The following is a 16,556-nucleotide window of genomic DNA, read 5'->3' as shown; positions in this document are numbered from 1 at the left end:
ACTATGCCCCTACATGCAGTCATGATGACCAGGAAGTCGAAAGCTTTTATGAAGACGTGGAATCGGCGATGGGTAAAGTGAAAACAAAATACACTATACTGATGGGCGACTTCAATGCCAGGGTAGGCAAGAAGCAGGCTGGAGACAAGTCAGTTGGGGAATATGGCATAGGCTCTAGGAATAGCAGAGGAGAGTTATTAGTAGAGTTTTCAGAACAGAATAATATGCGGATAATGAATACCTTTTTCCGCAAGCGGGTTAGTCGAAAGTGGACGTGGAGGAGCCCGAATGGTGAGACTAGAAAATGAAATCGACTTCATACTCTGCGCGAACCCTGGCATCAGACAAGATGTAGACGTGCTCGGCAAGGTACGCTGCAGTGACCATAGGATGGTAAGAACTCGAATTAGCCTAGACTTGAGGAGGGAACGGAAGAAACTGGTACACAAGAAGCCAATCAATGAGTTAGCCGTAAGAGGGAAACTAGAGGAATTCCGGATCAAGCTACAGAACAGGTATTCGGCTTTAACTCAGGAAGAGGACCTTAGTGTTGAAGCAATGAACGACAATCTCATGGGCATCATTAAGGAGTGCGCAATAGAAGTCGGTGGTAACGCCGTTAGACAGGAAACCAGTAAGCTATCACAGGAGACGAAAGATCTGATCAAGAAACGCCAATGTATGAAAGCCTCTAACCCTACAGCTAGAATAGAACTGGCAGAACTTTCTAAGCTAATCAACAAGCGTAAGACTGCGGACATCAGGAACTATAATATGGATAGAATTGAACAGGCTCTCAGGAACGGAGGAAGCCTAAAAACAGTGAAGAAGAAACTAGGAATAGGCAAGAATCAGATGTGTGCGTTAAGAGACAAAGCCGGCAATATCGTTACTAATATGGATGAGATAGTTCAAGTGGCTGAGGAGTTCTATAGGGATTTATACAGTACCAGTGGCACCCACGACGATAGTGGAAGAGAGAATAGCCTAGAGGAATTCGAAATCCCACAGGTAACGCCAGAAGAAGTAAAGAAAGCCTTAGGAGCTATGCAAAGGGGGAAGGCAGCTGGGGAGGATCAGGTAACAGCAGACTTGTTGAAGGATGGTGGTCAGATTGTTCTAGAGAAACTGGCCACCCTGTATATGCAATGCCTCATGACCTCGAGCGTACCGGAATCTTGGAAGAATGCTAACATAATCCTAATCCATAAGAAAGGGGACGCCAAAGACTTGAAAAATTAAAGACCGATCAGCTTACTGTCCATTGCCTACAAAGTATTTACTAAGGCAATCGCAAATGGAATCAGGAACACCTTAGACTTCTGTCAACCAAAGGACCAGGCAGAATACCGTAAAGGCTACTCAACAATAGACCATATTCACACCATCAATCAGGTACAGACTATAACCAACCCTTATATATAGCTTTCATTGATTATGAGAAAGCGTTTGGTTCAGTCGAAACCTCAGCAGTCATGGAGGCATTACGGAATCAGGGTGTAGACGAGCCGTATGTAAAAATACTGAAAGATATCTATAGTGGCTCCACAGCCACCGTAGTCCTCCATAAAGAAAGCAACAAAATCCCAATAAAGAAAGGGGTCAGGCATGGAGATAAGATCTCTCCAATGCTATTCACAGCATGTTTACAGGAGGTATTCAGAGACCTGGATTGGGAAGAATTGGGGATAAGAATTAATTACTGTCAAGAGTTAATGTCAAGAGTTAATGTCAAGTTACCTTAGTAACTTGACATTCGCTGATGATATTGCCTTGCTAAGTAACTTAGGGGACCAATTGCAAGGCATGCTCACTGACCTGGAGGTCTCGCATGTAAGGCTCAAGAAGCTTCATGTTCTCGTCAGTGCTGCATAATGACAAAAACACGACTTTTGTTTTTGTTTCCGGACACTGCGCCGAAAAGTGACCCGGCTTCTGGCATGTATAACACACGCGCACTTGCCTTGTCTCGAACCACTTTCTGCATTCGGCTTCGGCTGCCGCCGTCTCCTTACGTTCGGTCGGACTGCTTTCACTCGCATCCGCACTACGTGTGCTACTACCGCACTACCTTGCTCTCACGGGTGTGAACTTCGGCCTCTCAAACTTGGAGCCAAATTCACCCTTTTGACCGTCCTTAGCTCCGCGAGCCCGACGCGTCACAAACTCCTCGGCTAGCTCGGCGGCTTTAGCCACCGTACTAACGTCTGGCCTATCGAAGACCCAGTACCGCACGTTCTCAGGTAACCGACTATAAAACTGTTCCAGCCCGAAACACTGCAGAACTTTCTCGTGGTCACCAAACGCTTTCTCTTCTTTGAGCCACTCCTGCATGTTTGACATTAGCCTGTAGGCAAACTCTGTATATGACTCACTTCTGCCTTTCTCATTTTCCCGAAAATTCCGACGGAACGCCTACGCTGACAGCCTGTACTTTTTTAGCAGACTCGATTTCACTTTGTCGAAATCCTCTGCCTCCTCTCTCTTCAAGCGAGCGACTACGTCGGCCGCCTCGCCGGGTAACAAAGTGAGCAAGCGCTGTGGCCACGTTTCCCAAGAGAACCCCTGCTTCTCGCATGTTCGCTCAAAGTTAACCAGGAACAAACCAATGTCCTCTCCAAGCTTAAACGGCCGCATCAGGTCAGTCATTTTGAACAATACTCGTTCTCCTGCACCGTGTGCCTGACTTCCATTACGAGCGCGTTCCATCTCTATCTCGAGACGCTTCATTTCCAAAGCGTGTTGACGGTTGTGCTCTTTTTCTTTCTCTTGTTGCTCTTTCTGTTCTTTACGTTCGCGCTCCTGTCTTTTTGCCCTCTCCTCAATGGTCTCAAGGCATTCCGACAGCTCGTCATCCTCAGCTTCTAACTCAAGAATAGCTCTTAGCAGTTCTTGTTTTCTGAGTTTGTCTGAGACATCCAGACCCAGCTCTCTTGCAAGCTCCAGCAATTTCGGTTTGCGCAACGACTTCCAATCCATGGCTGCTCTGAATGCTGCTTTCTCTACTGCCTACTATTGTCTTGCCACAAACTAACCCGGCAGCAACGACAACCACAATTACCAGCTCTGTTTCTGACACTAACAAAAGCCTGGCAAAACTCAGACGAAGAAAGTCCCGCACTCACCAAACCTCGCAGCCAAGAATTCAGCGCAGTTGTTCCGCTGCAGGCAACCAGTCATCACACAGGGCTCGTTGCACTGCTCCCGGATGGTCGTTGTGCTGCTCAGCATACAGTCAACCGCATATCTTCGCTGCTGGCCTCCGTTGTCGCGATCTCACCGCTGGCAAACAGTTGTTGCAAATGGGTCGCAAGCCCCAAGGGTAGCGTTGGCCTGGCGGCCTGGGGCACAACTGGAAGCATCCGAAGGTCCTGGCAAAGCATGAGTCGACTGCTAACAGAACAACTTGTTTATTCTAGCATCGCAAAAGAGTGGCCGATCAGGTCGACCGAAGTGGAGAGACGGGAGAGCATGTTACTCGACAGAAGAAATCGGAGCCTCTCTCTTGGCGTCCGGGGGCAGCTGCTTTTATACTCTCGCAGTTGAGGGCAAGAAGAACGTCTCGTCAGAGGCGCACGTGACGCGGGGCACGGAAACGCTGAGAGACACGTTGAGACGAGTAGGTGACGCATCCGCCGGGCCGGCGCCGGTCAGACCTCCTCGCTTCACAGTTGGGGGAGCTCCTCTCGCCGGCTGCCGCGCTTTGACAAGCGTGGGCACCAACATGCACACACACACACACACGAAGACACGTGGCATTGCAACATGCCTGGACGCGCATGGCAGGAGGCGTTACGGCAGCGCTGAACGGGCCAAAATGTCCGCCGCTTTGAATGAAGCCCCGGCGTCCGTTGCATCCGCGCCGGCTATACCGCGCGTCGTAGGCGAAACGTAACAACGCCCTTATAAAGTGCGATACAACAAGGAAGAAGAAGCATGTGCTTGCTGCAGCAAAGCTAGGGAAACGATGAAACATGTTTTATTAGAATGTGAAGATATCTACCCAGTGGTTCGTTTAGGCTTCTCTGGCCTCCTTGAGACCATGGGTTCAGGGATAGCAGGGAGAAAGTAAACATGTCCGTAATGGAGATTAGTAAGAGACGATTGGAGGTTTGGTAGCAGAAAAGTAGCAAGACCACGAGCAATGGAGGTGTACAAAAATCAAGTACCCAGTAGTGCTCCAAAAAGCTCAATGCTGGGAATTCTCTCTCTCTCTCTCTGTCCGTCTGTCTCTCTGTGTGCGTGTGTACGTGTGTATGCGTGTGTGTGTGTCAAAATGTCAAAGGTCAAAATGCGGATGTTGCATACAAAAGTTGCAGTCACACCTGTAAAAGCTGCTGATTGTTCCGCTTCCCCAATTTGTGAGGCGGGCTATTGGCATCACTCTTACTTTTCAGTGTTATTCTGGCATCAGTGACTCCTATTTTATTGCGATAGCAATAATATGGACACTCCAGGCACATTCTGTCGTCAACATGATGTTCCATATAACGTCCAAGTGTGACAACATCATTGCCGCTTGTCGTGTGCTGTATGTGCGAGTGAAAGCATGCAAGGGTGAGCAGACAATGGTGGCTCAATCTCGTGCACGCAAGGGAGGGAAGTGGGGAGGAAGCGCGTCGTCTGTCTTTTGTCAAGCGCAAGGTGCCAAGGGGAGGGGAAAGGGGTTCTACTCCTGCGATTGCTGCATATGGCACGGCCTTGCAGGCCCTGTCTTGAAAGTGATCTGCAATGTGGGCAGAGTGTGTTGACTGCTGATAGCCTTGTGTGCACTGTGTTTTCGCCACTTAATTCACATTGAAGTGAGAGGCAGCACGGACGTCAATTTGCTTGCTGTCGCTGCTGTGCTTTCTCACTACAGTGTTCCGACAGCGAGTTTCCACGATCCTCGAGTGAGATGTTTTCTTGTGTGTGCGTGACACCATGCTTCTTAATCTAGTTAGTAAGAGAATCTTTACAAGTTTAGGCTGAGAAAACTACTCTTCCTACTTGATATAGTTGTCTTCTAATTTGCTATTGCAAGTGATGCTTCGCCTTTCGGACAAAACTGCAACTTTTTTTAGAGACTGCTCAGACCAAAAAATTCTGCTTACAAAGTTTCCATATGCTTTTGGAATTAACCACTATAGGTATAAACACTTTCAAGAATGAGCTCTTTATTGTGCCGTAAAAGAATGGGTCCTTAAAAATTGGTTGTCAGTCCTGGTACCACATTTTATGAATCAGCACAGCCTTGTGTAACTGTGCAGGGGTGTGCTTGGATGACAAGGACAGAGTGAGGCACACGTGTATCTTTTTGTGCCTCACTCTGTGCCTCAGCGCCTCAGCAATAGGTTTATTTCCTGTGGACAACACCAGGCAAAATACGGAAAGCAAGCTTCACCCTAAGCCTCCCATGGCTTTGTGTGGAACTTGTACAGACAGTTTTCGTCGGATGTGAAATGGTGGTGTAAATTGTGTTTGCTCTATGCTACCTGTGCAATACCACTACAGCCAAGGATTTTGGGTTAGTCTTTCTCCTCTGATCTTGCTTGCATAACAATTCGTCACATGCTAAACTTATTCTTCCTCGTCCTCCGTCACTGCTCTAATGCAAGAAATCACGCTTGCCGCTTATCATTCAATGTAGGTAGAAGACATTTAGATATAAACTCTGAACTCAATTAAAGAACTCAGCAAGAAACAAAAAAAAAATTTTTTTTTGGTTAGTCTCCTGTAGTCAACACTCATTTACAATCGTTTATAAGGGTTTAATGGAGGAACATGATTTCTAGCAAAGACTTATGACACGTACCTTCTTACCTTACAAGAAGGTTCCAGTGGTGCTTGAGCTAGTGAAAATCTTTTTTCGCAAAAAATATTTCATGAAATGTCTGCGTTTTACTAAAGTGCCTAAAATTTAAAAAAAAAGAAATTGGAGATGGTGCAAGTGCCAACGTCAGGACAGTTGGCATGGAATGAACGACCTTAAAAGAAATCAAAAGGACATCTGCCTGCCTGCAAGACTACAGAGGTCAGAATGTAAGTAACATGAACATTTATGCACAATGCGCAGTAAGTATATGCGCATGATACCCTGCAGAAGAAATTCAAGCACCACAGAGCTTTCATCACTGACTCTACAAATAGTACCATAAATCGATTACAGGGCACGAGCTAGAAACATGATACGTAATCTATTAGACTGTGCACGTCATTCAAAGGTATACAGTATCACCAGTGACACAAGTGTCCCTTGGCAACAGCTTAACATTAGTAAGGTGATAGACATCATGCAAACCTTGCGTGGCTTGACTTGACCTGTGGCAGTTTTGATGGTTTGCCAAGTTTTCTGAAAAGCTCGCTGCTGTAGCTCTGATGCAGGGCTTCGTTCAGGTCTTCTCCAGCTTGACGGGTGCTTGCTGCATGGCTGTCAAGATGAGTGCTAGCAGTCAGTGCATCTGCTCTACTATTTACTAAATCAACCTTCACATTAAAAGTTTCTGTTTCACCTCTTACTGTTTTTATGTGTCCACTTTGAAAGAAAGCACAATTATATGTTATGCAAGTTTCAAACCACAATCTGCACAAAGAGGAACTGGACAAGTGATGAAAAAACCTGTCTATGCATTCTTTCACCATGAAGACTATAGGGAGATTTGTGCGCTCCAATGCTCTTGAAATTGACGAGATAAAAGCCTATCTATAAAGCATACTGTCTCAATCAACAACTCAGAAGTAGTCAGTAATGATTACACGATCATGTAATAAGCACACAGATAATAAACAGACGAAAGATGCATCATGTTGCCATTTCTTTCTTTTTTTCTGTTTTCCTATAGACCTCATGTGCTGGTATGGTGGCTCTACTGCTCCATTACAGCCAGCACCACCTAAAAAAAGAAATTAAATTATGGAGTTTTACGTGCCAAAACCACTTCCTGATTATGAGGCATGCCGTAGTAGAGGACTCCGGAAATTTTGACCACCTGGGGTTCTTTAACGTGCACCTAAATCTAAGTACACGGGTGTTTTTGCATTTCGCCCCTATCGAAATACGGCCACCGTGGCCGGGATTCGATCCTGCGACCTCGTGCTCAGCAGCCAAACACCATAGCCACTGAGCAACCACGACAGGTAGCCAGCACCACCTGTGGAAGATTTTGGAACATTTCAGTTGGGGCCTTCCGGGAGCATAGACTTTACAGTCACTGTGTGCTGCAAAAGGTCTGTTTAAACCATTTGTGTGCTGCCTGCGCCCTATAGTAGCATCCACAAGAAGAAAAAAGGCCCATGTATCATGCTAAATACATATCTAATGTCGCCAAAAATATGTGGTGCACATAAATAGTGGAGACACACTTTGAAGTAAATGCCATTTTTACTATTATTTCAAATGCAGCCTCTCTTAGCCCTTGCTATATCTTAGTTACCACTGTAAAAAACTAGGCATACTGCAAGCTACAGACATAAGAGGGAGCTTTAGCTGGGGATTTCCCTTTCCAAATACATGTAAAACGCAGAAATGCTTTAATGACTGAACTGCTGGACCAATTTGAATAAAATTTGTGGCATTTGAGAGAAGCAATTACATTCGAGTGGTTCTAAGTTAAAGACTCCAGAAAGCAACAGTTTGATTTATAGCCTGGAATGTTAAAAATTTGTTAAAAATACAAAAATTGAATCATGCAGTTTACAAACACATAAACTTGCCCCAAAAACAGATATTGCACTTCCATAAGCTGCCTCTGTTTGAGCAACTAATATAGACAAATTTCATATATTCATTTCCAGCTTGCGTGAGTTTCTTACTATGTTCGTGAGGGTTCTGCAAAAGTTCTCACAAATTAGTGCTATATAATACATCTGTGATGTGTCAAGAGCGCGAGTGCCGTGATCGGAGTGGGTCAGCCATGCAAAGACGACGACGAGACACTGCAGCTGTTGCACGAGCGTGCCGAAGAAATAATCCGAACAGCAACCACAACAAGCCAGCAGAGAAAAAAGAAGAGAAAGAAACCGGGGAGATGTGGAACAACATGCCTGCATGGAGGAAGGAGTTTGCCAGTGCTCCAGGTGCAGGAGTGAAGTTGTCGGGCATCAGGCCCAGGCTTTGTGCCTTCTACTGGACCAGAGGCGTGGTCACCACGCTCTCCTGATCACACGCAGGGAGGTGCCGATCAACATGGGAGAAATGAAGCCTATGCACCAGGAGCAGAGGTGAAGCCATTGGACTTGGTGTCTGGCGTCGAGACCTCTACCATGCCAGGGCCACGTGCCTATGTTCCCCATGTCGCAACCGAACTTACTACTGCATCATTGGATACCGGTTGTTTGCCTGAGGGTGACCAGGATTTTTCTTCAACAGTGCCTGTCTTCAGCACCTCCTAGAGCTCCTAGCACTGCCTCTATCGCCATCTCTAGTTCATCTCGCAGCTCCATTGCAGACCATGGAAGTGTAGGCCCCTTCTGACTTTGATGCTTTCTTTGCAGACTTAATTTTTTTGTGTGTGTTTGATTAGTTTGTACAGTTTCCTTTTATCTTTGTGCTGGATTTTCTTTAATGAATGGCTTGTGGTGTGATAACGAACGACTTCATCATTTTATGCACTAAGGCTGTGCTTCAGCAACGACTAATTAATTGAAAGAACCTCATCAAATCATTTTTATCTGCTTTAAATGTATTATAAGGTGCTGTATAGAGAAGTGCGATATCATTATTTATGACCGAGTTACAGAGTTCAAAACTTGGTACTTGCATTTTCTGCGATTTTGTAATTTCGAACAATTTTCATTTTTGAAATCCATTTTGTAAAGTCATTAGGTTTGAAATTTTTCTTCTAAATGCAGCAAGCTTCATCGAAATAGGTGCAGCAGTTGCCAAGAAAAACAATTCCTCCGTTCCCGATTATTTAGATATTAACTCCAGAGTTAAGCTTCCTCATAACGCAGAATGTCGTAGATCATGCAATTGTGCTACAATGACACCAGTTTGTGTTAGCCGCCAACATTTGTCATGCAGAAGGTCACCATACATTTAGTATAGTAAGGCAAAATATCTGGCACAGGAATGTAAGAAAAGCTACCAAGAAATAATTTTTTGGATAGGAACAGCCAATATTTCTTTTCAGAGGTTACGTATTGCATGATAACGCTATGTATGCGTAACAACTTACCCCATGCCAGTCTGTGGCATCGCCATTTAAGTAAAGATGCTGGTCAATAATCATTGATAGTCAATCCTTAGATGTTCATAGCTTATTGAAATGCGTCTTTCAACATGAACGTAGTTGAATTTACAAAGGACACAATATGTTGAAGTGCCTCAGAGTTTGCACTGCTGAGAAAAATTCAAATTTCGCTAAAACAGAATGTGTAAAGCACCTAAACAGAGAAATTTCATTGCCACTAAGAAACACTGTCCATTTTAGCAGCAAACAAAAACAACATTAATCAAGAGGTGTTGACTTTCACTAACCTCCATAAGGTAAACATAGTACAGCCAAATCTCATTGATTCGAACACGCTTAATCAAAACTTCTGATTTATTCAAACTGACGCTGTGGTCCCACCAAAGATATGTGTATTCCATTGGGCGAAAACGTCCGGTAATTCGAACCCGCAAGCATTTGTGATGGTTAAGTCAAACGTATCATGCCCCAAAAATGCTCTCAGCAGGGCGCTAAATCCGACCAGCATTGCTCCAACTCCGCCATAAAGGAAAAATTTAGGACAAACCCCTCAATGCCGTGCGCAGGAAGAAAAAATGTGCCGAACATTTCACCTTCTCTCAAATTACAAGGCTGCCATTTCTACATCGCGCCACAAAGCACCAGCCACACTAGCAGCAAAACACGTGCCGAGGGGGGATCGGTCCTGGGCCGATTTTTCACAGCTCATTGTGGCCGCAAATGAGCCACAAGCGGAGGAGACTAATGAGAGCAGCCCCTACAGTGACGTACGCGCAGGAAACTGGGGTCATGCGATCGCTCTATTCATACTTGCGTCTGGTTCAGGCGGACCACTTGTTTCGCACTATCGTCTGCTCACTCGTGCTTGTTTTCGTTGGCTTAGTTTGGTCTCATTTGTGCTTGCTATTTTACAATGATAAGTATAAACTGAGATGTCCGATGGAAAGGTTGTTGGAGACAGTGTACCACATCTGACTCTGTACGACAAGACAGGCCTGAATACAAGGATGCGAAGGCAACACCTAGTATCTCATTCTCCTTGTCTTTTGAATGCGGCGACGCCGCAACAGAGGGGAGCTCACCAACATGATTATGATGGTAAGTAGCAACGACTCCATTATAATGGTAAGTGGCAACGACTTTATTATCGTGATAAGACAGGACTTGCATTAAGAATGCAGAACGAAGAACATGCAGCACCGATAAGTCAGCAGACGAAGGAAAAAGTATGTGAGGATGTAGAGGGAAGCAGCGATGGAGGCCCACTCTGCTCTCGGCAACTCCGCTGCTTTGGTGCCCATGGAGGAAGGAAAAAGTTAGGAGATAGCATTACATCATGCAGCCAGCCTTGGCGAGCAAACGCTCCTTGGTGCCCATACAGTTGCTTAGTGGTGAACCAACAGGTGTTGCAGCGGTGGCGTAGAGGTAGAGCATCCGCTTAGCATGCAAGAAGACTGTGGTTCGAATCCCGGTGCAGCGCAATTTTCCACCGTATTTTTTTTAAAAATCCGCGTGTTGATAAAATTGCACAAACAGGCCTGGAGTGCGGTCTGATCCCGATGTCCAGAACCGGTAACGCACTCCCTCACCAGAGCAGGATTGGCCACCCTGGTGCACTACTTGGCCACAACCTCCCATATGAGTACAACAATTAAACCCCGGCCCTCAGTCCCCAGCAGCTGTGAACCAACGTGTGATGCAGCAGAGGGTGCTAAGAATCCCTGGATCTGGACAGGCCGCCATTGGAATCTGAACCTGGCAACGTTTAATGCTAGAATGTTATCTAGTGAGGCAAGTCTAGCAGTGCTATTGGAGGAATTAGAGGGCAGTAAATGGGATATAATAGGGCTCAGTAAAGTTAGCAGGACAAATAAAGCATATACAGTGCTAAAAAGCGGGCATGTCCTGTACTACCGGGGCTTAGTGAAGAGGAGAGAACTAGAAGTCGGATTCCTGATTAATAAGAATATAGCTGGTAACATACAGGAATTCTATAGCATTAACGAGAGGGTGGCAGGCCTTGTTGTGAACCTTAATAAGAGGTACAAATTGAAGGTCGTACAGGTGTACATCCCTACATCCAGTCATGATGACCAGGGAGTCGAAAGCTTCTACGAAGACGTGGAATTGGCGATAGGTAAGGTCAAAACAATATACACTGTACTGATGGGCGACTTCAATGCCAAGGTAGGCAAGAAGCAGGCTGGAGACAAGGCAGTGGGGGAATATGGCATAGGCACTACGAATAGCAGGGGAGAGTTATTAGTAGACTTTGCAGAACAGAATAAGATGCGGATAATGAATACCTTCTTCCACAAGTGGGATAGCCAAAAGTGGACATGGAGGAGCCCGAACGACGAGACTCGAAATGAAATAGACTTCATACTCTGTGCTAACCCTGGCATCATACAAGATGTGGACGTGCTCAGTAAGGTGCGCTGCAATGACCATAGGATGGTAAGAACTTGAATTAGCCTAGACCTGAGGAGGGAACGGAAGAAACTGGTACATAAGAAGCCGATCAATGAGTTAGCGGTAAGAGGGAAAATAGAGGAATTCCAGATCAAGCTACAGAACAGGTATTCGGCTTTGACTCAGGAAGAGGACCTTAGTGTTGAAGCAATGAACGACAATCTTGTGGGCATCATTAAGGAGTGTGCAATAGAAGTCGGTGTTAATGCTGTTTGACAGGATACCAGTAAACTGTCGCAGGAGACGAAAGATCTGATCAAGAAACGCCAATGTATGAAAACCTTTAACCCTACAGCTAGAATAGAACTGGCAGAACTTTCGAAGTTAATCAACAAGTGCAAGACAGCTGGTATAAGGAACTATAATATGGATAGAATTGAACATGCTCTCAGGAACGGAGGAAGCCTAAAAGCAGTGAAGAAGAAACTAGAAAGAATCAGATGTATGCGTTAAGAGACAAAGCCGGCAATATCATTACTAATACGGATGAGATAGTTCAAGTGGCTGAGGAGTTCTATAGAGATTTATACAGTACCAGTGGCACCCACGACGTTAATGGAAGAGAGAATAGCCTAGAGGAATTTGACATCCCACAAGTAACGCGAGAAGAAGTAAAGAAAGCTTTGGGAGCTATGCAAAGGGGGAAGGCAGCTGGGGAGGATCTGGTAACAGCAGATTTGTTGAAGGATGGTGGGCAGATTGTTCTAGAACTGGCCACCCTGTATATGCAATGCCTCATGACCTCGAGCGTACCGGAATCTTGGAAGAATGCTAACATAATCCTAATCCATAAGAAAGGGGACGCCAAAGACTTGAAAAATTAAAGACCGATCAGCTTACTGTCCATTGCCTACAAAGTATTTACTAAGGCAATCGCAAATGGAATCAGGAACACCTTAGACTTCTGTCAACCAAAGGACCAGGCAGGATACCGTAAAGGCTACTCAACAATAGACCATATTCACACCATCAATCAGGTACAGACTATAACCAACCCTTATATATAGCTTTCATTGATTATGAGAAAGCGTTTGGTTCAGTCGAAACCTCAGCAGTCATGGAGGCATTACGGAATCAGGGTGTAGACGAGCCGTATGTAAAAATACTGAAAGATATCTATAGTGGCTCCACAGCCACCGTAGTCCTCCATAAAGAAAGCAACAAAATCCCAATAAAGAAAGGGGTCAGGCATGGAGATAAGATCTCTCCAATGCTATTCACAGCATGTTTACAGGAGGTATTCAGAGACCTGGATTGGGAAGAATTGGGGATAAGAATTAATTACTGTCAAGAGTTAATGTCAAGAGTTAATGTCAAGTTACCTTAGTAACTTGACATTCGCTGATGATATTGCCTTGCTAAGTAACTCAGGGGACCAATTGCAAGGCATGCTCACTGACCTGGAGAGACAAAGCAGAAGGGTGGGTCTAAATATTAATCTGCAGAAAACTAAAGTAATGTTTAACAGTCTCGGAAGAGAACAGCAGTTTACAATAGGTAGCGAGGCACTGGAAGTGGTAAGGGAATACATCTACTTAGGGCAGGTAGTGACCGCGCATCCGGATCATGAGACTGAAATAATCAGAAGAATAAGAATGGGCTGGCATGCGTTTGGCAGGCATTCTCAGATCATGAACAGCAGGTTGCAATTATCCCTCAAGAGAAAAGTGTATAACAGCTCTGTCTTAGCAGTACTCATGTACGGGGCAGAAACCTGGACGGTTACGAAAAGGGTTCTACTTAAATTGAGGACGACACAACGAGCTATGGAAAGAAGAATGATGGGCAAAAGGTTAAGGGATAAGAAAAGAGCACATTGGGTGAGAGAACAAATGCGAGTTAATGACATCTTAGTTGAAATCAAGAAAAGAAATGGGTATGGGCAGGACACGTAATGAGGAGGGAAGATAACCAAAGGCCACTGAGGGTTACGGACTGGATTCCAAGGGAAGGGAAGCGTAGCAGGGGGTGGCAGAAAGTTAGGTGGGTGGATGAGATTATGAAGTTTGCAGGGACGACATGGCCACAATTTGTACATGACCAGGGTAGTTGGAGAAGTATGGGAGAGGCCTTTGCCCTGCAGTGGGCTTAACCAGGCTGATGATGATGACCCAACAGGTGACCTCTTGCATTGAGATCCCGGAGCAAGAATAGAGATTTGCTGAGATGTTTTGTTCCCAGTAGCTGTGCCAGTAGTTTTTAGTCAGTGCATGTTTGTTAAGCTGCCCTGCCGTGGCTCTGCCTGCACAGTGGGAACACTAAAACCAATCGCGCATTTTGATGTGCGATCATGTGTTGGGCCACCAGGTCTGGCTTCAACCACACTATGCGATGCTCCCACCTAACGTTTTTCTTCCTCCATGTCGGTGGCAATCTTAGGTGGCAGAAGTAATTAGCACCATCCATCAAACTGGCGGAAAAGCGGATCCACTTCCCTCCCATCCTTCCTCACAAATGCGCTCCCCTCACCCTCCCTCTGAAATCCCTCGTAACTCCCTCACCTTCGACGGTCTCTGCACGCATGCACCTCCGCCCTGTCAGTCCCCCCACCCTGGCGCCAGCTTAGCCCTCTTTCTTAAGTTTTCTTTTCTGCCGTTATCGGGAAACAAGTGTTGGCCGACAATTGTTTCGTGGTCACAGTTCGTGGTCACAGGCCGACACAGTTTCGTGGTCCTCGCTCATTATGTGCTTTTGCGCCGCTATATTTCACAACTCGCACCATTTGTGCCTCGTGCTATGGTGTACAAATGCCTCAAGAACAAATTCTTTTTTTAATTCGAACATCTTTTAATTCAAACAATGTTTTGGGCCTCTTCGAGTTTTAATTATCAAGATTCGACTGTAGTCAGCCTAGTAAACAGTAGAAGTCCCTTTGGCTTGCTTATGGACTGCTTGTCTGCGAAACTTTTCTACCAGTTGACATTGTGTTCATAAACTGGTATAGGCTTTGAAGACAGAGTTGGGGGAAAGGCTGTTTGCAGCAGCTTGACAATGCTTAAACGCCTCCAGAGTATAAATGGAAAGACCATCACCTTTGACCAAGTGCAACCATGTGTCATTGTTCTACGGTCTCTACAGAACATTCAACTGCAACCAAAATCTTCCCTACTGCACTTCTTGAGCTCTTGTAGCATTATACATTGGAATCTCGATGATACGATCACGGCTAATACGAATTTCTGGATGATACGAATTTTTCTGTGGTCCCAGCCAAGCCCCTTTACTTTGCAACGTGCTAGAGAACGGCTGTAACAAATCAATTTTCGACCCGCGTCGGTTGATACGAAAATTATCGAAGACACTGGAAATTCTAAAGTGTGCTTGGCGAAAGCCAGACGCTGCTGCCATCTGCGCTCCGCTTCCCTGGCTTTGCTGTTCGGTGAAATGGCCAGTCACTGCTGCCGTCTGCGCTCCAATTCACTCGCTTTGGTGTTCGGCGATATCGCCAGTCGCTGCTGCCGCTTTCGTTCTGCTTCCCTGCCTTTGATACCCGGCGATCTAATCAGTCACTGTTGCGTTTCCGTTCTGCCTCCCTTGCTTTCGCATCTGGCGATATGTTCAGGCGTCGCATGCGCATTCGCTCCTTGTTCTTCTGGCGTTTGGTGTTGAGGGAATCCGGCGTCCGCTGCCGCTTCCCCGAACCGCTTGGCGCGCAATCACTGGGCTGCTTCGGAGCCATGCGTCACAGCCACTCGACTGCAACGAGACGTCTGGCCATAAAGAAATGTATGGTCTGGCCACGGAGCAAGAAACATTTAGGAGTGGAAACTCCGCTGTTTGCGGCGACCAGAAAAAGTCACAAGCCCGCGGAGCCGTTATCGTGCTGGTGGCGCCTGGCCGTCTGGAAAGAAATTACCGCCGTTGAGAGCGCGCAGGAGCCGCCTGCCTGGGCGCTGCATTTTTTTTTTTTCGCTGCGGCTTCTCCGACGCGCCGCCACTGTATACGGCCCCGTCGGCGCATACAACAATTGTGACCTTATCTGGTCGCCCGCGCTTGCTCGCGCTGACGGGAGTTTCCTCTCCTAAATGTCTTAAGCCTGTTTCACATGCAAGCGATTGAGCGAACGGAGCGAACAGCGGCGCGGCGCTGCGAAGCTTTTCGCGAGGTTTCGTTTCACATGCATTTTTCCGCCGCAGCGAATAGCAGTGCTGCTGGCAAAAAGCACGGGACTTTAAGCCAGTTTCGGTAGTTTGCGACTACCAACATAAGCATTGCTTTGTCCCTGCCTCTCAAATTTTTATTTTATGAATACATATCCTGCGCTTAGCAATTAACAATTCGTTGAAAAGCTCTCTGGGCATGTTGCCCGTACCCCGTGTAGCAAGTAAATAAACATCGTCCTATGCGCAGGCTTTCCCGCACTAGTCCTCCACTGGTCACGTGTCGAAGCGGGCCGTTCGGAAGAGGTGCTGCCGCTCTGCCGCTGCGATGAAATTCCAACTTGCCCGAACCTCGCCGCTAGTGCTGCCGCCGCCACTCGAAACAGATTTCTGCGGCGCGGCGGCAGGATTCGCGAGCATTTTCGCTTGCACGTGAAACAGGCTTTACTCCGTGGGTCTGGCGAAGGAGCGGCAGTGCAGCTGCCACCGCCGACGTGCGGGCGCTCGTTCTACCGCTACTGTGTGACGTCACGCTTGCTATGCGCAGCTGCGCCCCCACCGGCTCGCCGGTTGCTAAGGGAGGGAGGAGGTTGCGCCGCTGCACGGAGAAGAGGCCACAGTTGGCACGATTCCAGCGCACGGACGGACGCGACCGCGAGCATGAGCCCCACTGACGGCCGCGAAAGACAACAGCGCGCAGTCACGCGATTTCTTCCTTTCTCTTTTGGTGCGGAGGCCCGGACACGGCGCCGGACAGCGCGGAGGCCGCGACTGGGCGCGAAGAGTTTGAAGCGGTGGCACTTTTGTTGCTTT

General features: G+C 46.6%; 1 protein-coding gene across 2 annotated transcripts in view; it reads right to left on the bottom strand.

The window, feature by feature from the left end:
- sp3 (phosphatidylinositide phosphatase spermathreecae) overlaps nucleotides 1–16,556 on the bottom strand; it is a 241,834-nt gene that overhangs the window by 198,328 nt on the left and 26,950 nt on the right. For both annotated transcript variants that reach the window (XM_075676714.1, XM_075676715.1), the window contains exon 4: nucleotides 6,281–6,409. In XM_075676714.1, the coding sequence (XP_075532829.1) occupies nucleotides 6,281–6,409 (129 nt within the window). The remainder of the gene's footprint in view (nucleotides 1–6,280; nucleotides 6,410–16,556) is intronic.

This window comes from Dermacentor variabilis, unplaced genomic scaffold, assembly GCF_050947875.1.
Source record: "Dermacentor variabilis isolate Ectoservices unplaced genomic scaffold, ASM5094787v1 scaffold_12, whole genome shotgun sequence".
NCBI classification, from domain to species: Eukaryota; Metazoa; Arthropoda; class Arachnida; order Ixodida; family Ixodidae; genus Dermacentor; species Dermacentor variabilis.
The sequence above is the reverse complement of the archived record's forward strand: the minus strand, read 5'-3'. Positions and strand labels throughout refer to the sequence as shown.